This window comes from Triplophysa rosa, linkage group LG21 (genome assembly GCF_024868665.1).
Source record: "Triplophysa rosa linkage group LG21, Trosa_1v2, whole genome shotgun sequence".
In the NCBI taxonomy this organism is placed as follows: domain Eukaryota; kingdom Metazoa; phylum Chordata; class Actinopteri; order Cypriniformes; family Nemacheilidae; genus Triplophysa; species Triplophysa rosa.
In genome coordinates this window covers 19,912,186-19,933,561 of record NC_079910.1, presented here as the reverse complement: position 1 = coordinate 19,933,561, position 21,376 = coordinate 19,912,186, and the positions used below count along the sequence as shown (strand labels likewise).

The 21,376-nt window shown below is 43.1% G+C and overlaps 1 protein-coding gene across 2 annotated transcripts in view; it reads right to left on the bottom strand.

The window, feature by feature from the left end:
• samhd1 (SAM domain and HD domain 1) overlaps positions 1 to 21,376 on the bottom strand; it is a 109,976-nt gene that overhangs the window by 51,349 nt on the left and 37,251 nt on the right. For both annotated transcript variants that reach the window (XM_057363298.1, XM_057363299.1), the window contains exons 3-4: positions 18,637 to 18,709; positions 18,401 to 18,561 (exon numbers count right to left, since the gene is read on the bottom strand). In XM_057363298.1, the coding sequence (XP_057219281.1) occupies positions 18,401 to 18,561; positions 18,637 to 18,709 (234 nt within the window). The remainder of the gene's footprint in view (positions 1 to 18,400; positions 18,562 to 18,636; positions 18,710 to 21,376) is intronic.

Below are 21,376 nucleotides of genomic sequence, written 5' to 3'. Positions count from 1 at the left end.
GAAGCAGTTGTCGGTAAAATGACGAGCACATTACACAAGGTTGGAATTGTACTGCAGTGGTATCGTGGGAAAAAAATGTAACCACTGATCCTTCACATCGTTATCCTTTGGCAGCGAAAACAAAGTACATTTGCATTCACAGCACAAAACACAGCGTCCCCTCGACATGTTGTATATGCAACACTACCTGAAGTGCTAGTGGGCAGGTCAGAGTGTTCTTGTTTCGCGGGAAGGCGGGGATTGTGTGGATGCATTACACTGTGACGTATCGATGTTACACTCAAAAGATTCGAAAGCCTAATGATTTGTTTGGGCGGTTCGGAGTCGACTCCTTACTTTGGAAGCCAATATCTTAATTTATCATGGACTTTTTGAAATAACAACTTTGCAGATTGTCAAAATTGAAGGAAAGCTACGTTACACACTGAAATGCAAGTAATTTTATGAGATTCATGAAACCTGCTCTTTAATATAATTAACATTTATGTATAACATATATTTGATAAACCTTAAATATCTTAAATATAACCTTAAATAAATATTTTTACTTATTTTATTGTAGTGGGGATTATGAAATCTGCCTAAAGTATGTATTTAACTTTATTTTTTATATTTTCAATATGCAATGTGTACAGTCATCATTAATTGACGACTGATATGCCATTTCACTTCTTTTAATTACTCAGTCCTCGCTTCTTTTCCTTGTTCCTTTCCCTCGCATCCTGAAGGGGTGGAGCTAAGATGCGAGGAAAGGAAACGAGGATGTACAAATAAGAATTGAGAAGCACCCAAGGTGTGTTGGTATTGGGGAAGCACAGAGTTTTTGACCATTTTGGGTTGTGATTCATCATGTTAAACCAGGTTTATTGGATTATTTGTGGAAGCAAGTTGAACAAGTATCTACAAGGTATGGACTTTGAGGACTGTTTTGTGAACTAAACAAAATAACACATCTAAGCAGTGTTTATTGGAACACAATAAAGAAAGAGACTGTGTTTGCATTTTACATCTGTTTGCATGGATTCTTTTTTCTATCTTTACGCGTCACTCAGTGCTCACTCCTTACCAATACCAGCAGTTTAATGGAAAACTGTTAAATAAAGTCAAAAAAGTATTCGGTTACTAACGTAACCTCGGTTCCCTGAGATACGGGAACAAGTACTGCGTAGCAGGACGCTATGGGGAAAACTCCTTTTTCTCCGATGACTGAAGCTTTACAATAACGCAGTGAATACTGCACGGCCATTGGTGTTTGCAAAGTAAAACTTTGAACCAATGGCAGCGAAGCTGCACGGACCTATGGCGATGGTGCCTGCCAAAATGGGCGGGGTTTATGGCTATATAAGCAGACAATCACCGTAGGGTCCTCAGGTTACTTTGACTGAAGCGACGACCATATGCAGCTTGTAAGCATGGCCAGGAACGTAGTACTCGTTCCCGTATCTCAGGGAACCGAGGTTACGTTAGTAACCGAGTACGTTCCCTATCGATACTTCACTCGTACTGCGTAGCAGGACGCTATGGGGAACCAGTATAATCCCGCTGTGCTACAAGTGGAAAGAAAACATCATATAATCCCGAAGCCGTGGCTCGAGGATAGGTATGAGGCAGAGAATCCTGTGGAAGGCGGAAAAACCAAGCTAATAGGTGGCTTAATCCGGTTAATCGTCCCAGTAGTGTGTTAGGTGCTGGTGTGGTTGAGGGCAACCCCAGCCCAGCAGTAGTTTTAAGCAGAAAGGACCCGGGCCTGTAATGCCGGAACGTCCAGACTGTAGAATCTGGTAAATGTGGAAGGCGAAGCCCAGCAGGCCGCCGCACAAATATCCGCTATGGAGACTCCGCTAGACCATGCCCAGGAAGAGGCGACACCTCTAGTAGAATGGGCTCTAACTCCCGTGGGGCATAGAAGGCCCAAGGAAGAGTATGCCAGCGCGATAGCCTCAACTATCCATTTAGATAGTCTATGCTTCGTGACCGGAGACCCTCTGGTGCGGTTGCCAAAGCAGACAAAAAGCTGTTCCGACCGCCTGAATGGGGTGGAACGCTCAATGTAGATCTTAAGCGCTCTGACTGGACAGAGCAGATTCAGCTCCGGGTCCTGCTCGGAGGAGGGGAGCGCGGAAGTGTCACTACCTGTGCTCTAAATGGAGTAGAGAGCACCTTAGGTATGTAACCATGTCTAGGTTTGAGGACTACCTTAGAGTTGTCAGGCCCAAACTCAAGACAGGAGGGGCTCACAGAGAGCGCCTGTAGATCGCCCACACATTTTGCCGATGCTAATGCTAGCAGCAGAGCGGTTTTAAGCGTTAAGGGACAGAGGTCCGCAGACTGTAGAGGCTCGAAGGAAGGGCCCTTCAGTGCTCTCAACACCGTGGGCAGATCCCATATGGGAACGGTGAGGGGGCGAGGTGGGCGTAGCCGCCTGGAACCCTTCAAGAAACGAATGACCAAGTCATTCTTTCCCACTCCTTGGCCCGCTATGGGGGCATGAGAGGCTGCAATTGCTGCCACATAGACCTTGAGCGTGGAAGGGGAGCGGCCCTTATCCAACAGCTCTTGCAGGAAGGACAGAATTAGTGATATGTCACAGGATTCTGGGTCTGCGCCGCGGGTTGTACACCAGGTGGAGAAGACAGACCACTTGAGGTTATAGAGTCGTCTAGTAGACGGAGCTCTAGCCTGTGATATTTTGTTCATGACACTCTCGGGGAGGACCGTAGGCTCCCGTCGAGAGGCCAAAGGTGCAGAGCCCACAGCTCTGGCTGGGGGTGCCAAATCGTGTTGCCTGCCTGAGAGAGGAGGTCCCGTCTCAGGGGAATAGGCCACGGGGCTGCTACGAGCAGCTGAGACAGTTGCGCAACCTAGGGCTGGTTCTTCCAGAGTGGGGCTACGAACAGCACCTTGTGCGCCTGTTCTCTGATCCTCCTGATCGTCTGTGGTATGAGAGAGATCGGGGGGAAGGCATAGAGGAGCCGGTTGGGCCAGTTGTGGGCCAAGGCATCCCTGTCCTTCGAAAAATAGGTTGGGCAATGAGAGTTGTCTTTTGAGGCAAAAAGGTCGATTTCTGCCTTGCCGAAGACTTCCCAAATTTTCTGAACCGACTTGGGGTGGAGCGGACGTTGCTCCGAGATAGCATATCTGCTCCCTGGTTCAGTCTGCCTGGCACATGAGTTGCCCTTAGTGAGCGCAGATTGCACTGAGCCCATTCCAAGAGGCAAAGTACCAGGGAGAAAAGGCGTCTTGAGGAGAGGCCTCCCTGGTGATTTATGTAGGACACCACTGTCATGCTGTCTGATCGGACTAAGACGTGGCGGTCCCGTAAGACCGGCAGGAAGTGGCGAAGAGCCAGCCATACTGCCTGCATTTCTAGGCAGTTGATGTGCAGGCCCTTTTCCTGAATCGACCAGTGGCCGAAGGCCGGTGTGCCATCGCACAGAGCCCCCCAACCCGTTTTGGAGGCGTCTGTTGTGACCACCTTTCGTCTGCATGTGGTGCCCAGGGGCACACCCTGCTCCAACCAAAGAGGATCCCTCCATGGGGCTAGAGCTGTTACACAGACCTGATCCACCCAGATGCGTAGGCGTCCGAGAAGCCAAGCGTGAGGCGGAACTCTCAGTTTCAGCCAGTACTGCAGAGGACGCATCCGAAGAACGCCCAACTGCAGTACTTGAGATGCGGAGGCCATGAGACCCAGCATCTTCTGAAATGCCTTGAGGGGGCATGTCGCTCCGGGCGTAAAAGAGGCCGCGAGCTGCTGAATGGCTAAGGCACGGTCTGGCGTGATTCTGGCCGTCAGACGGTTCGAATCGAATACCGCCCCCAGGAATGAAATCCGTTGGCTGGGGGACAGAGCGCTTTTGGCGAGGTTGATTCTGAGCCCCAGGCATTCCAGGTGACTGAGGAGGAGGGACCTGTGGGACCTTAGCTCTTCCTCTGACTGTGCTAGAACAAGCCAGTCGTCGAGGTAGTTCAGAATGCGGATTCCCGTCTGCCTGAGAGGGGATAGAGCCGCGTCCATGCACTTCGTGAAAGTGCGGGGAGCTAGAGACAGTCCAAATGGAAGGACCATGTATTGATAAGCAACCCCTTCGTAGGCGAATCTCAAGAATCGTCTGTGATGGGGGGCTATATGGATGTGGAAGTATGCGTCTTTCAGATCCAGGGAGAAGAACCAGTCCCCTGGGTATATCTGCGAGAGGATCTGTTTCAGTGTAATCATTCTGAAACGCCGTTTCATAAGGGCGCGGTTCAGATGTCTGAGATCGAGGATGGGGTGGAGACCGCCATCCTTTTTGGGTACGAGGAAGTAGCGGCTGTAAAAGCCCGACTCGGTTTGATCTGTAGGAACCGGTTCTATGGCTCCTTTGTCCAGTAAGTTCACCAACTCCGTTCGCAGAACGTGTGAATTCGCGCTCTGGACTCGGGTGGTGATCATCCCGTGGAAACGCGGGGGTCTGCGAGCGAACTGAAGTGAATATCCTTGAGATATTATTCCCATTACCCAATCCGATATCCCGGGGATGGCCCGCCAGGCCTCGGCCCGTATGGCAAGGGGTTGAATGCATTGGGGAGGTATGCCGCCTTTCGGGGGCTTGACTTCTGTGGAGAGTGGAAGAGGAAGGTTGCTCTTTTTCTGACAATGTTTGTGTTTTATATAAGTGCCCGCTATAACAGTGGTGGGTTGTGCGGGCGTTAGAACAGACCCGGAAGATTCACATTTTGAAACAAAAACACATTTTTGCCGGCACCTGGAACAGAACGGGGTGTTTGGGCGAACAAAAGAGCCTTCTTTGAAGGAGGTCCAGCCGCAGCGAGACACGGTCCCTTCCTCTTCCTTTCCTCGGTCTCAGGATGGTGCCTGAGGCGCAGGGTCCAGCGTGATCTTTGGCCGGGGTCCCTGATGCTGAGGGTGGGGGAGACGTCTCCCGGAGCGAGATCGTTGACGCGTCTCAGCTCCTGTTACCTTCTGTGCAGCGGGGGGGCGTGGCCTTCACCGGCTGCTGAGTTGGTGCTGGCTTGGGGCGAGCCGACGCAGGTCTGGACCCGGGTCTCTTGGGCAGGAAGTGCTTCATGGACTGCGAAGATTTCTGCGCTGCGGTGAAGCGTTCCGCAAATCCCTCCATTGCTGGTCCGAAGAGGCCGGCAGCGGATATTGGAGCATCGAGGAAGGGGACCTTGTCTGCTTCCTTGATCTCTGTAAGCGTCAGCCACAGATGGCGCTCGAGCACCACGAGACTGGCCATCGATCTGCCTATCGCCTGGGCCGTGGCCTTGGAGGCGCGTAGGGCGAGATCCGTCGCGCTCCGCAGCTCTTTGAAGGGCGCGATATCTGTACCGGACCCGTCCATGCCCTGGAGGAGTTTGGCCTGGTACACTTGAAGCACTGCCATGGAATGTAATGCTGAAGCCGCTTGGCCTGCGGACGAGAATGCGCGTCCAGCGAGGGCCGAGGTGGTTTTGCAGGGCTTGAAGGGATGGGTCGCTTTTGCCGTCCAACCGATGGCCGAGGGCGGACACAGATGTGCGCCACCGACTCATCCAGGGGAGGTAGCTTCTCATATCCTTTATCTTCCGCGCCGTCGACCGAGGTGAGAGCGGAGGAAGAAGAGGGTCGTAGACGGGCTGAGTAGGGAGCGCGCCATGACCTGGTGAGTTCATCATGAACCTCCGGGAAGAACGGTGAAGTTCGTTGATGAGGGGCTTGGCGGCGCCCCGGCAGGAACCATTCGTCCAGGCGGCTGCGAGCGGGTTCCTCCGGAGAGGACCACTCTAAGCCCAGCTCCTCCACAGCCATAGTAAGGACCCGAAAAAGCTCGGAATCCAGACCCGGCGCGGGTTCGCTGTGCTCTATAGACGGCAGGGGGGCGGGGTCGAAAACCGAGCCCGACAGCTCCTCCCCGTCTGAAGCCGCTAACGACATGCTGTCGTCTTCCTCGAATTCGCTTCCGCCAAACGAGACCATGCCGCCGGCAGACGCTGGTCGGCCTGTGAAAAACGAACCGGCGAATTTTCTCTCTGTGGAGAAGGCGAGGCACGCCGAGGGAACGTGAGCTCGCGCTTCCCCGAGCGCTTAGTTCCTCTACCCCGCTGCTTCGTCTCCGTAGAGTGAAGCGGGAGGGATCGAGAAGCAGATTCGCTCTCTGAGAAGAAAGCTATCCGCGAGCTCAGAGAGGAGAGACTCATGTTCTCGCAATGAGGGCATTCCGTCTATCTGAGTGCGTCTTGAGCATGGGAAACTCCCAAGCATGAGACGCACTCGCCGTGACCATCAGCGGGGTGCAGGGATATCCTACACGAATGACAGTGACGGCGCGGCATTTGCAACAACGCCGCAGGAAATTTGCTCATGGAAAATTTGCTTTTTTAGAGCTCGCCGGATGGCGGCAGGTAACAGGAACCGGCGCTGCTGAGACCAGCGAATCGCTGAGCAGAGAGGTCCAGGTCCGCTGCAGTGCTTTTTCCGACGGCGAAGCTATCCGTCCGAGTAGCGAGGTAGAAGTCGTCGCTGAAGGAGAAGAAATCTGAGGACCCTACGGTGATTGTCTGCTTATATAGCCATAAGCCCGGCCCATTTTGGCGGGCACCATCGCCATAGGTCCGTGCAGCTTCGCTGCCATTGGCTCAAAGTTTTACTTTGCAATCACCAATGGCCGTGCAGTATTCACTGCGTTATTGTAAAGCTTCAGTCATCGGAGAAAAATGAGTTTTCCCCATAGCGTCCTGCTACGCAGTACGAGTGAAGTATTGATAGGGAACTGTGCTTCACTAGATAGCGAGCATGGATGCTACGTTGAACAATGAGTTCTTTAATCCAGAGTGGATTCATATTTATTTTCGGGGACGATGGATTTCGTTGCTTGTTGCTGGCACATCGCTTGATTAATCGTTGGAGTAAAAAGTAATTTGTTTAGACAGAAAGAAGGACGCCATTCATTTGGAGAAAGTTTTGCTGTTGCTGCATGTGAGGACTTTATTTGACACACATCTTTGGATTTATTATTGGATTCATTTGATTTGGGAAATTTCTTTTTGTTTTCTACCATTTCTTACCATTTCTCCTAACATTTCTTCCTGTTTGGTGGATTTATTGTTGGATTAACTCTGCGCCCTCATCTCGTCAGGCCTGATCGATTGACTGGATTATAGGCATGTTCGTTGCAACATTTTAATGTCCATTTAAAATGACGTGTGCACACAACTGCGTAAATTCCAATGCATTGGTTGTTAAACAGATATTGCTTATGTATATGAATTATATGTTTGTTCATAAGTGTTTGCAAAATGTAAGATGAAAAGTGTATGAATGCTGAAATGGTTATCGAGTCAATTCAAAGCTTGCCATACTGTATGTTGATACGGATTCTGTAAAAGGGAAAATAACTGTTAGGTTAACACCCAAAGCTTTATTGGAAAAGAATGATGTTTTGCAAAATTTAAAAAGGCTAAGTCAAATAAAGCTCAGAAATTAGTAGAGGCTGGTAACAGGTGGATTAGAGGTCTGCAACCTGACCCGATCCCTACAGGCCCGAAAAGCTCATTATCACTCGCGTCACCGGCCTCGCGCCGTTCCCTCACGGCCCTCGTCCCACTCTGCTCGTCACAACAGGTAAAGGTGGTATCCGATCCAGAGATATCCGAGATAAGCAAAGCAAAAGTAAATCTAAAACACAAGCGCACATTGTAACGCACACACAAACACTGTTAGTCAGTCTCGCGGTTGTCAGAGCAGAAATGAAAACCGGTAGATTTTTCTGTAATTTATTCTGCAGCGTCTTCTTTATTTACATAACATGTCCAGAGTTTTGTGGGCTGTGCATCAGTAATCACGGTCCATGGGGGAAATGCAGTGCTCCGTGTGTACTGTAGTTAAAGAGCCACTCTTTTCCTTTTACTAATTTTACCTCTCCTTTGGCCTCAACTCAACTTTATTTATATAGCGCTTTTTACAATTTTCATTGTTACAAAGCAGCTGTACATGAGACATATTGACTATACGCAAAACAATTAAAGTTGTACCTGTAAAAACAAGAAAAAGGTGAAAACACAGAAGACAGACATGCCCACATACAAAACACTCCACACACACAATATGCACATGTATTAACACACATAGACATAGACACACATAAGGACGCGCAGACACACGGACACACACACACACATACACAGACAAGTACGCACAGACACGCACGCACACACACACACACACACACACACACACACACACAGACACGCACGCACACACACAGACACGCACGCACACAGACACGCACGCACAGTGAGAGCACACATTTAAGATAAAGGAGAGAGAAGCACAGGTCAAATATAACAGACTATAAATTCCTTTATGCAATATTAATTAAGTAAAACTTTAAAATTCTAATTCTTTGGTGTGTAAGTGTGTGTTAGTACGTGTAAACAATCTGCAAAGTTACAAATCCGAAAGACCACGGTAAAGCATGTTAGCGTCTCTAACACAAATCCCTTCTGGCCTACAGCGAACGCCAGGAATGAAGTCATCCAGTTACTTCCGTAATGAGTTGATGTCGACACGTTATACATTTGCATAATGTCCGCCCCCTTGGTTCTTTGGTAAACCCTCAAAGATATGACGTTTCACTGGGAGTGGACTGAAGGACACTGAGGCGTCCGGAACAGACTGTTCATTGTGTGTTTGCAAACTGTTCATTGTGTGTTTGCAAACTGTTCACTGAGTGATTCAAACATGTTGAGTAAATGCTGTTTTTTAGATGTGAGGATAAAACAACTCTGTATAACTTTCCTAAGGCGGAGGACGTTAAAAAAGTGGTTATAATTGATGTTTAATACGATTCCGGTGCACTACACCCAGAATCTATATTTATGCCCTCGTCATTTTAGCAATGACTGTTTCATGAATCGCGCAAAGCCTAATTCTGAAAGATGTGGCAGGTCCAACTTTGTTGGAAGTTACGGGCGCTTCATGATCACAACCTGTAAGTATTGTTTTATCTGTTATTGAACTCTTGTTAGCGTCTTTAAGTGTGGATTTGGATATGTTAACAAAGGTTAGCGTTATTGTTGCCAACTCTCACGCATTTGACGTATCAGCTCTTTCTCACGCTCTCACTCTGCCTAAACAAAACTCACGCCAAATAGCAAGCGAACTGTAAGCAATCACTAACGGCGGGAGATGAAGAATGCGAACGGGGAGCGAACAAACAGACGGGGAACAACCCCGCGCAACACGAACAGACAAGTCTCACGTCAGACAAGATCGGCCAAGATTGCCAAAATACATCTTTATTGTTAGGCGAAAATAAAATAACAGTTACCATTCCGAAATGTCCTGCAAAAGCCTTCCTTGAAGAGGTGTTTCAGGTACATTGGTTTGCTCTTCTGGATCGGACTCAGGCTTGAACTGATAAGGCAATACAGAAGCCATAATTTCCTTAGATATCTGTCTATTTAAATTTCCACGTGGCGATGCAGTAGCTGAAACCCGGGTATGGTCATGGGTGTTAAATTTCCGACACACTCTCAACACAGTTGACCAATAACAGTAAATTAGGCCATATGACCAATCAGAGTACACTGGGCGTATGATGAGGCGGGCATTAAAGAGACAAGAGCAAAAACCATGTGTTTCGCAGACAGGAAAAATTTGGCTAAGCAAGAAGGTAAATAACAAGGCAAATAATGTGTTCTTTGAAGTTTTAATAGCATGTATGTATTGTTGGAAACCCAAATAATAGAATTACAGACGTTTTTATCACTAAAATAAGGGCTCTTTAAATGGATTAAACAAAGCTTTGAGGCAAAAAATTACTGAGCTTAAGGATGGAAGTGTTGGAGTCAAGAAAAACAGTACTGTGTAGAGTTTGGATCCTGTATTACATAATGGATTGTTATTGGTGGGAGGAAGATTTTGTAAATCAGCAATGCCCATTGAAACTAAAAATTGCATCCTCTTATCGAACGATCAGCATGAGCAGTTAGGTTACAGTGGCAGAAACCAAATGCATTCCAAAATGCAGTTTTAAAAGTATTGGTATAAGGTAAAAGTATTCTGTAGCAATAAAAATTATATTATATATCTAGACGGTATAGGGGGAAGTTGGGCGAACAAAAAATGGCAGACCTTTCATTGGAAATGATCACCCCTGACCTACCTCTGTCATGGCTCTGCTTCATTTAGTCATGTTTTTCTTGGTCCTGTAGCAGAGCCATGACAAAGCCTTTGGTTATATGTGGAGAGAAACATATGATTGTCCTTTTGACAATAATATACGTTCTCTCCAGTGTCTCGTCATTGGCCCCACTCCTCTCGTTTCCTTGTTATCTTTCCCTGAGTGTTTGATTACCCACACCTGCCCTGTGTCGTTATCCCTCGTTTGTGTTCCCTTTATACACCCTCATGTTTCATTGTCCTGTGCTCATGTATTACGTATGTTCTTTGCATGTGGTTGTACCTGTTCCTGTCTGTTCCAGTGTTCTGTCGAAAGCCCTAGTCAAGTCAAATTTTTGTGTAAGTTTCTTGTGGTTTTTCCCTGCTGTGATTTTGGTTTAAGACGTTGTGTCGCTGTTTTGTTTATTAGTTTATTTTTGCCCCCCCCCCGTGGGAAGTGTTTTGTTTTGAGTTCTTGTTCTGTTGTCGTGTTCTCGTTACCCCCTTGTGGGTGTTTTTGTTTGTCTAGTTATACAATAAATATTATCTGTTAACCCCTTCACTGCCATTGCCTGCTTTGGGTTCTACTCCACGCACCGTCGTGACAACCTCCTTTTACCAATGTAGGAGTGGACTTTTTTGGGCCCACTGAAGTAAAAAGAGCCAGGAGTAAAGTAAAATGCTATGGGGTGATATTCACTTGTTTGGAAAGTAGAGCAGTCCACTTGGAAATTGAGTATTCCCTAGATACAGACTCCTGCATAAATGTCTTGTGCAGATTTGTTTGTCCCGTGGACAAGTTTCAGGCTGCCACTATGTGGACAGGCTCCCACTATTGAGGGATATGGGAGCGTATAATTCGAATGGTGAGACAAATTCTTTGTTCAGTTCTTCGACAACAAACACTGGACGACAAAGCATTAAAACAGTCTGGTGCGAAGCAGAAGCCATTTTGAATGACCGTCCTTTTTCCAAACTATCTAATGACCCTGGTGATCTAGAAGCTCTCACGCCAATTCACATCCTGCTTATGAGAGGGAATCCTGCATTGCCACCTGGATTATTTGAAAGATCTGACTTGTATGCCAAAAGGAGATGGAAACAAGTGCAATATATTTCTGATCTGTTTTGGAAAAGATGGTTCAGAGAATGTTTTAGATTTTAAAGATATGATGCGTTTGTCCTGTTAACTTTCAATTATAATAGCAGCATGCACGATTTAAAGAAATGACTCATTTGTACATTCACTCATAAAGAGCATGTTTTCAGTTTTTAAACATATGACGCGTTTGTCCTGTGTACTTTTACTAATAGCAAACAACGTGTTCGTTTTTTTAAGATAAGGTTTTTAATTTGCTTTACGTGACTATTCTCTTCAGTTTTGTTGTTACTGGAAGCATAGTATGAAGGCATTATAATGCCAAAAAGAAACGAGCGCAATGCTGATGCTGGCAGCGCACGGCAAATAACTTCCGCGAGAGGACAACGGCTATACACGCGAGGAAACGGGATCCCGCGAGCTCGTTTGAAACCTTCGCGCGCTCATGGCATCCATAGTGCGCGCAATACAAGCCCTCGTGCGCGCATGACATCTTCTGTGCGTGCAATTACAAGCCCTCGCACGCGAAGGATGCGCATATACAGTCTCGCGCTCTCACCTGCTGCTTTTGCTCACGCGAACATTTTTATTTTTGGCAGTCGCGGGGCGGGACTTGCTGTTTGGTTGTAACCTCAAACGTCATTGGTTACTTCCCCTTTTCCGGAAGTCACTTGTGATTGGACGTCTGTGATCATCATCAATCTAGACCATGGGGCCATTCTTCATACGTCGCTTACTACATCCAAGATCAAATGAAATATCCGAGATGACCTAATCCCGCAAATCATGATCTGGATAATACGGTTCTTTGAACGCACTTGTTGTGTACGATTAGTATATCTGGATTAAATTGTCTGGGATCATTGACCGCTCACGCACTGTTTGGAAAGGCAGCATATATCGATAGAAGATCTAGTGATCAGCAGCGCTGCTATTTCCCCCCTCAAAATAAAGTGTTTTATATCCATTAAGTGTTCACTGCATAGGATATTGAGGAAAGTGTCTGAAGACTGTCCATTTCAATAACATTTCTTAAATTGGATAAACTCAGTAGCAGTTGCAGGAGTCCATATCATCTGAAAGGCTTTTATCTGCTGAGTCTGCACAGAAACGTTGTACGGAAAATACGATTTTGTCATGCTATTTTATTGCTTTTAGGCCCGGTTTCACAGACAATGCTTAAGGCTAGTACCAGACTAAAATGAATGTGTGACCTGTCTTAACTGAATATAACTTGCACAGAAATATCTTAAAATATAACAGTGCCATTGTTTTGTCTCAAGATGCACACCAGTAATGTTTTCTTCTGAGGCATTTTTATAAAAGCGACATAAATATTTTGATTTAACTAAGGCATAGTCCTGGTTTAAGCTAAGCCGTGTCTGTGAAACCGGGTCTTTATGTTTTGTGAATTATTGATTTCTCTCCACAAAAGGCACATCCATGTATACACTTTTTAAAGTCTTTAAAGGTTGAATATACGCAAATTCAAAAGCAAAAACTTCAAAACATTGACCTTGACAATATAAAGAACACAAACCTAAAACTGGAGATTTAGTTTTAAGAAGATTGCAGATTTAGAAACTATTTCTATATTGTTTACTGACTTAACATTCTTGACTCTTATTGCAGGTAAAATATGACACTGATACCTGCCTATTATCTATGGAGATTAAAAATAAAATGCATGTGGGCCTAAGCATGTTTGTGTTGTTTTTTTATTTAAGAATAATAAAGAAATGGTATTCCAAAAGTTATATCTCATGAAGCTCAGTCTGTTTAGAGATCATCATCAGGCTGCTTCATCACAGGCCTTCTCTCTTTACTGATGATGTGTGTAGTGTAGCACATGCAACAGTACAGGCCCTGTCAGGTTCATCCCTTAGACTTTTTATACACTGAAATACTTCATTCCTATCAGTTGCCAAAGGTCATTTCATGATCCTGTCCTGACTTGAGCTGCACTGTAACATTTTTGGGTCAGGGAATGGTGTCTTCAAACAGTCCCATCATAAACGTGACTGAAGATTGTTTACTCATGCAGATTCAGGTCATTTTGCTTCAGTGCTGGTGATACTGTAGGTGTCACACACCATCTAAGAGTTTTCATCAGTCAGCTTCCTTATTGATTCAATTGCTTTTTTTCAAACAATCTTAACATCGTAATCACTCGATTGTTTGCCTATGTATGTTATATAAATTGGCTAATATGGCTAGTCTGCTTTATTAGCGCAAGATCAAAAGCATTCTTCTACATGGCTGCATAACTATTTGTATTTAAAACTATTTGATATAATGGCCATGTACTAGGGATGTTGCGGTGATGAAATTTTCCCGCCGGCTAGTCGACGGGGTTTGCTGTGAGGTGGTCGAAGATGCGGCCGTGCGCATGACGCATTTTACTTTCAGTTTTCAGATAGCGGCAATTCGGGAATGGCAATTGCTTGAATTAATGGTGGGTTCAATATCTTTCTTGATAAAAACACAAAACAAAAAGAAGTACAATGGCATTTGCTTATATTAAACGCAGACCTTACAAAACGAATAATCACAGCACACATAAAGCAAAAAATAAATAAGAAACGAAAATAAAAAACATTTACGTTAGATAAGTTGCCTATATAACAAAATGAGCAATCACGGCACACATTGTGCAACAAATAAATAAATAAATATGAAACAAATAAGAAAGGAATACTAATCGAAAAACGTTTATGTTACATAAATAAACAAGAAACGAAAAACGTTTATGTTAAATAAATGACAAAGCACCGGCTTTTGAAATTCGTGTTATTAACAGCTAGTTACAAAACAAGTTTTAAAAACTAATTCTGCCCACATATTCACATGGAAAAAGATAGATTTAACTTGGTCTTAACTTTGTGTCAATGGTCATGAAGTGATTCACACCTGGGAAGATACAGGCCCAACACCCCAACTGGCCTATCAGTGTGGAATGTTGTGAAGCGGGTAGAACAAAGAATGCGAGGACACCTAAAGATTAAGAGTGGGTTGCACCAACAAAGATTAGTCTTAAATCTACATTAAATAAAGGATTACTTTATAAGAGAAAAAACTGTACCTACTGAAGATTCATCGGGGTCAGACGGGAGAGCCAGAATGCTATGCATTTGTTTAAGAATCTAATTCTACACAACATTTACCATTTGGCCGAAGCCAAATAAAAATTAAACACTTTGCTGAATACCGAACACCGAACATGGCTTTCTGCATTTCTTCTATTTATTTAGCCATTTTTTTCACTATTGCATAAATTGAATGGTCAAAATGTGCTTTTTACATTTTGCCTTGCTTTTCAGTATAATACAATATAACTTAAAATAAAATTGAGCAAAACAAGTAGGCTAAATTTAAAAAAAAATTGAGCCCTCTCCCTTCTTGAATAGCCTATATTAGGCCTATACCTGATTTCTGAAAGAATGTAGGCTACTGTACTCTGTACCCCTTCAACAAAACACTTCATTAAAAAGTGTCATTCAACATAAGCTAAAACTATGAATAAACGAAAACTGTTGGATTATTATAGGCTACAACCTATTTTTATTTTTTGAAAAAAAAAAACATCCATGCAAGCAATTCTGACTGACAACCATTTCAGTTAACGTCTTTCCTCCAAACTCCGCCCACAAAAGCTGACTGTTAAGGTGCACTCGTAGCCGGGATGCACAGAACATACTTTGACAGGTTGTTTAGTACAGGGACCTGTGTGCATGCGATGAACTTTATGCATACGACGCTTTCATGCAAAATTTTACTCTGGCGCAGCAGTTCCATGCTGTATCTTTCTCTGACACATTATTAATGCAGCAAACAAGTCGGCAGTGTGTGGAGCTCTCTCTCTCTCTCTCTCTCTCTCAATTTCAATTATCAATTTAAGGGTGCTTTACTGGCATGACAAAATGTACATTCGTATTTGCAGCGGGGCTGAGTACAAGTAGTGCAAATATGTAACAAACGAAAAGAAAGATAATTATAGTAATAAAATAAAATAAAGTGTTTATGTATGTAGTGCAACTTAAAGTGGTTTATAATATATGTAAATATATAAAAACAGAAATAGAGTATAGTTTAAGCAAAGATTTACAAAAGCAAAATATACATGTAAGTAGCAGAATAAAGGGATATAATAATATAATGTTATGTACATATATTGGAAACATCAGGTCAGGGCAGATTCATTGTTGAATCTGTTGTGACAGGCAGACACATATTGTGCAGCTAACACACAGCAGTCCTTCTGTTCTCCTAACAGATACGCCAGTTTCTCATTGTTTGACAGACTTTCAAATGTCTGGTGTACGGACTTGATTTTTCCATAAAACACTGTCCGTATGTCCGTGTATTTTGTGCATTCTGGTAGTGAAGTGAAAGTGACCTATTAGTCAGATATGGTGACCCATACCCGAAATGTGACCTCTGCATTTAACCCATCCAGAGAGTAGTGAACACACGCACAGCAAGTCGTGAACATGCGTACACCCGGAGCAGTGGGCAGCTATCACTGCAATATATAAACACATTCTCAGAACAATACACCAACTTGTACAAACCCCACACACAAACAGTCTCAATTTGCAAAGGTTTAACCATGTTCTCATTCATAAAACACAAACACACAATATAATGAACTGAAGTGTCAATATGTAAACTCAAATAGCACACATTTGTCCATCAGTAAACATTCAGTTGCAAACCTGATGACACACCAATCAGAATCTCAGGATAATATCAATAGGAGCACAGGTAATTGTGCATCCTAGAATCATCTACTGGGCTTTATACTACTTACTGTAAACATACAGTATAATCACAGTACACACTTTATATGAGAGAAATTTCTCTATTCTGTATCCAGTAAACTGTAGCACAATTTTTGCAGAAAATACAGAATACTTTTACAAAATTGGGCCAAAGGTGCAGAGGATGCTTCATCTGTATTGTTTTCTTTATCGTCTCTGTAAGTCGCTTTGGATAAAAGCATCTGCTACATGCCTGAATGTAAATGTTATTTGTGCAGTTGTGTACAGTATTGTGTTGCATGACCAGTTTATATTGTTCTTTGGTTTTTGAACTTCTCTTGTCTTGTAAGATCATCTTCATCTACTTTACAGTAGTGTAATGTTTTATTTTTTATTTTTTCCTAAAGCTCATTCTTGCACTTTGCTCTTTGTGCACTCTTTTATGTTGTATATTCTAATAAACACTAAGCTGTCAAATTATTCTTGAATCCCACTAAGAGTTTTAGTAACAGTGTTTTGAATTGATCTCACCAGTGTCTAAGACTATGTTGCAGTGTGGGTGATTTTGAGGGCTTGTAAGTCATGTCTGCAGGAAAAGTTTGGTTTTTCAAGCAAGTTAGAATGGTTTTGAGAAGAGAGCTTCATTTTGACCTGAAAATAGGATGTTTGGGGAATTGGGTGAGATGTTATGGATTTGTGTTTACTGTTTTGAGAATACGAGGCATAATTTCAAGAAATGTGTTTAAGCAATTGAGAAAAACTGTAACAGATACAACTTTTCATTTGAATAATGTCATGTACCATATTATAAATCATTATTAGTGCTGTCAATCGATTAAAAAAATTAATCGGATTAATCACACATTTTTTCTGTGATTAATCACGATTAATCGCACACAACTATTTTATTTTAAAATATACTTTTACATTTTAATAATTTCACATTTAATCTTCAAATTGATGTAGAAACAACATATTTATTTAACAGCATCATTTTATGAAAGCTAACATTTTGATATTAGTATTGTAACTGATGTCTCTATTAAATTGATTATTTTAACATTAATTATAGCCATTCAACAGTATAATTGAGAGCTCTCATGTAATTGAGAGCTCATGTAGGAAATTGAAGGACACTTTACAGTCTTTAATGCTAAATTATAAATTAAATGCAGAAGAATTCTCATTAAAGCTATAAAATCACATTGATTTGCAGGTTTAAGAACGCGGCCCCTTTAAGAGCTTTCTCAGTACGCAGATCTGACCGTCACCGCACCCCCATTTTCACAACTCTTTGCATTCATTTAAGATTTTATTTTACACCTTGAAGTCTGTGCTTAAGAAAACGCTAGACAAAACGGGCTTTCTGACATAAACTTGTGTGGTTTTATCCATTCAAGCAGAAAGAGAACTTAACACGGATGCGCTGTCTGACAGAGATTCACCGACGCAGTCGTTACTGTTTACACCAGACTGGACCTCTCGTTGCGTTTTGCCACGTCCCACAGTTTAGAAGCTGTCTATCTTCATTGAACGCCTCAAAGCAACTGTTTCAAATCGCGCTTAAGTGGTTTAAAAGCCTGTACACGAATAAGAGCGTGATTACATAATGTAACGCTAGACAAAGGATGTCAAAACAAACGGATGCTGCGTTAATTGCGATAAATATTTTCTCACGCGTTAATTTGAAAAAATTAATCGCATGCGTTAACGCGTTAACGTTGACAGCCCTAATCATTATACATATTTAATTACTAATTTTCTGCATTTTTTTTGTCTTTTATTACATAAAAATGATGTGAAGAAATTGCTGACTGGATTCTCGCGATGTTCTTTGGGAACGTGTGCAAAGGATTGTGGGTGATTTCAGGCAGCGAAGGATACAGTTGTTGTATCCTGCAAAACAGCCTGAACAAAGGACACAAAGCCAAAGCTTCCTTCTAAGCATACTCCTGTTTGAGATGTCCTTCGGCAGCACTTGATGACGTGGCAGCCGAGATTTGCAACCTGCCCAGGACGCGTCCTTGTGTTTGAGAAACACCCAGTGTGGACACATCCTGTGGCAGTCATGTTTGTCTGTGTCTGCCCATCTCTATAGTGAGTTTATGTCCACTAAGTATCTTGTCAACGTGGCTCTTAGTTTTTTATCGGACACTGTGTACGGACAGTCTGATTTTGTAAATATTGTTGTGGTTGAGAGCATCAGTAGATGTTAGGACTGAAACATCTGGACTGAAGCTCTGGACTAACTAACAGTAACTAACGCCACCCTGACCAAAATCAAACAATCCTGGGACAAATCCCACACATAATCCGTGAATTTTCTAGGATCTGTGTGAAAAGGGCTTAATTTGCAAGGATGGATTTTTTTGCTTGGTGCACTTTTACACTTACCCAATCGAATGCTCAAAGCGGTTGTGGGAAGCCCCAGGGAACACCAGGTAAGTTCCTCCAAGCTGTTTGATGTGACGAAGTCTCTGAAATTGTGCCGTGTCTATGATTCGGACCAGGAGAGGATGCATCTCAATATGGCCATGGATAGGATCATTAAAAACCTGTGACAAAAACAGATCATTCAAGGAAATTATATCTGTACAAGTGCTAAGAAAAGTTGTATGTTTTAGGCATACCTTCATGGCTTCATTTGAGATTTGCCAGAGCTTTTGAAGGCAGTGAAGAACTCTCAGGCGTGATCCTAAAGAGCTAAGAAAAGTTTAAAAACATATCAGACCAAGGCACTCAATGATTTAATAGAAATATAAAAAGCCCTTATTTAATCATGGCTTGGACATTTAAAAACAAGCATTCATTAGGGTGTGGGAAACAAACACATGCAGAGTCTGTTAATACAACAATCAATCATATGACAGGGGTTTACAAACTAGGGTTGGGAATTGTAGGGGGTTTACATATTACATTTGGTCATTTACCAGACGCTGTTATCCAAAGCGACTTACAGAGAGTTCAGGGAGCAATAAGCGATATGTCATACAGGAGCAATAATACAATAGGTGCTAATACAAAGTTACTAGTTTCAACAAAAGCTAGACCACTACCTGTTGAGAGAAACAGAGAGTGATCATTGCCTAGTCACATGTCAATTTTTTATAGCAAATCTAAAAGTTAGGAGTGCATACTGGCACCTTAACACTTCATTATTGAGTGATGTTAATTTTAAGGATGTTTTTTAGGTTTTTTTGGAACAATTTTAAGTTGAGAAAACAATGTTTTGAAAATGTTTTGCGGCAATGGTGGGATTGTGGAAAGATTGAAATAAAGTCACTTTGCCAGCAATACAATTTCAATGTCACTCGGAATACTGCCAAATCAATGAGAGAGCTTGAATTGGACATACTAAATTTACAAGAATTGATAGATACTACTGGACAGCAACATGCTGAAGACATTGTCTCTTAGAAATCTCGTCTTGTTGACTTGTTAGGCATCAAGGCACAAGGTGCTCTGGTACAGTCAAGTTTTCAGAACTTAACACAAATGGATGCTCAATCGAAGTTCATTTTTAGCCTGGAAAAGAAAAATGGTAAGAGTCGTTGCATTCACTCCTTGCTCTCTGAAAATGGGCAGGAGCTAACAGCACCATCCGATATCAGGCAAAGGGCCGTGCGGTTCTATGCTGGGCTGTATAAAACTCAATACAGGGATAATGAAGAGTTATGTGCCAGTTTCTTTGAAGACCTTGGTAATATCTCTGAGGAGTCCAAGGCTGAGCTGGAAAGACCGTTGTCAGGACAGAAGCTTTATGCTGCCCTTTAGAAGATGGAGAGTGGCAGGGCACCTGGTATCGACGGGCTTCCAGTCAAATTTTATAAGGCTTTTTGGACAATTGTGGGTGAAGACATGCTACCTGTTCTGAATGAAATCTTATCTGAAGGTTCATTGCCTTTGAGCTGCAGAAGAGCTGTAGTCACCCTATTGCCAAAGAAGGGAGATTTACAGGAAATTAAGAACTGGCGTCCTTTGAGTTTGTTATGCTCAGACCTCAACGTTTTTTCTAAACCTCTGGCCAATAGGTTGAAGAGCGTGATGGAGCAGATAATTTGTGTTGACCAGACTTACTGTGTTCCTGGCAGGTCAATAATGGACAATGTTTGCCTAGTTCGAGATGTTTTTGAGGTTTCTGATTTTTTAGGTGTTGATCTGGGCCTCATCTCTATTGACCAAGAAAAAGCCTTCGATAGAGTCGAACATAACTACCTTTGCAAGACTCTTGAGGCTTTTGGTTTTGATTCAAAATGCGTCTCTATGGTTAAGGTGTTATACCAGGACATTGAAAGTGTTTTAAAGATCAATGGTGGTTTAAGTACCCCTTTTAATGTACATATAGGGATAAGACAAGGCTGTGCATTATCAGGCATGTTATATTCTTTGGCTATAGAACCCATGTTGAACAAACTAAGATCTAAAATTAAAGGTTTATTGTGTTGTCATGATGTTCATTACAAAGTGTCTGCGTATGCTGATGATGTCATTATTATGGTCAATGGGCAACACGATATTAATAACTTACAATCTGTTGTTAAAGAATTTGAAATCACATCATCTGCCAAGGTAAATTGGGAAAAAAGTGATGCTATGGCTGTCGGAAAATGGGAAAAGGGTCTTCCTACTTTACCTGGTTAGATGACTTGGAAAAAGAGTGGAATTAAATACCTAGGAGTTTACCTTGGAGACGTGATTTCACAAAAGAAAAACTGGGAAGGCCTTGTGGAAAGAGTGGAGGGCAGACTAGCCAAATGGAAGTGGATTCATTTACAGTTATCTATCAGAGGAAGAGTGCTTATAGCTAATAATCTGGTTGCATCTACACTTTGGCATAAACTGGCATGTGTGGACCCACCTGTTGGTTTACTATTGCAGTTACAAGCAATTCTTGTGAATTTTCTGGGACAAATTGCATTGGGTTCCTCAGAGTGTACTTTACCTGCCTAAAGAGGAAGGAGATCAAGGCTTGGTACATCTTGCAAGTAGGATGGTAACCTTTCGACTGCAGTTTGTGCAAAAGTTTTTAACAGGCGCTACAGATTTAGTTTGGCGAAACATGGCCAAAGTGATTCTACAAAAAGTGGATGGACTTGGACTGGACAGTGCTCGTTTCTTGTGGATCCTAAAAAACTGTGCCTGAATGGATTACCTTCTTTTTATAGGGGGACTTTTTAAAATCTGGGGTTATTTTAAAAGTTGTCTTGTCTGGATAGACCTGAGACAACAGACTCTCTCTTCTGGCTGCTGGAGGAACCGCTCATTAAAGGGGCTCGTCTAGATATTACTGATTGTTTCGGGATTATGCGGATGCTATTTGTCAGTAAATATTTTAAACTGAAGAATTTAGTCAGCGTGGCTGGACCTGAG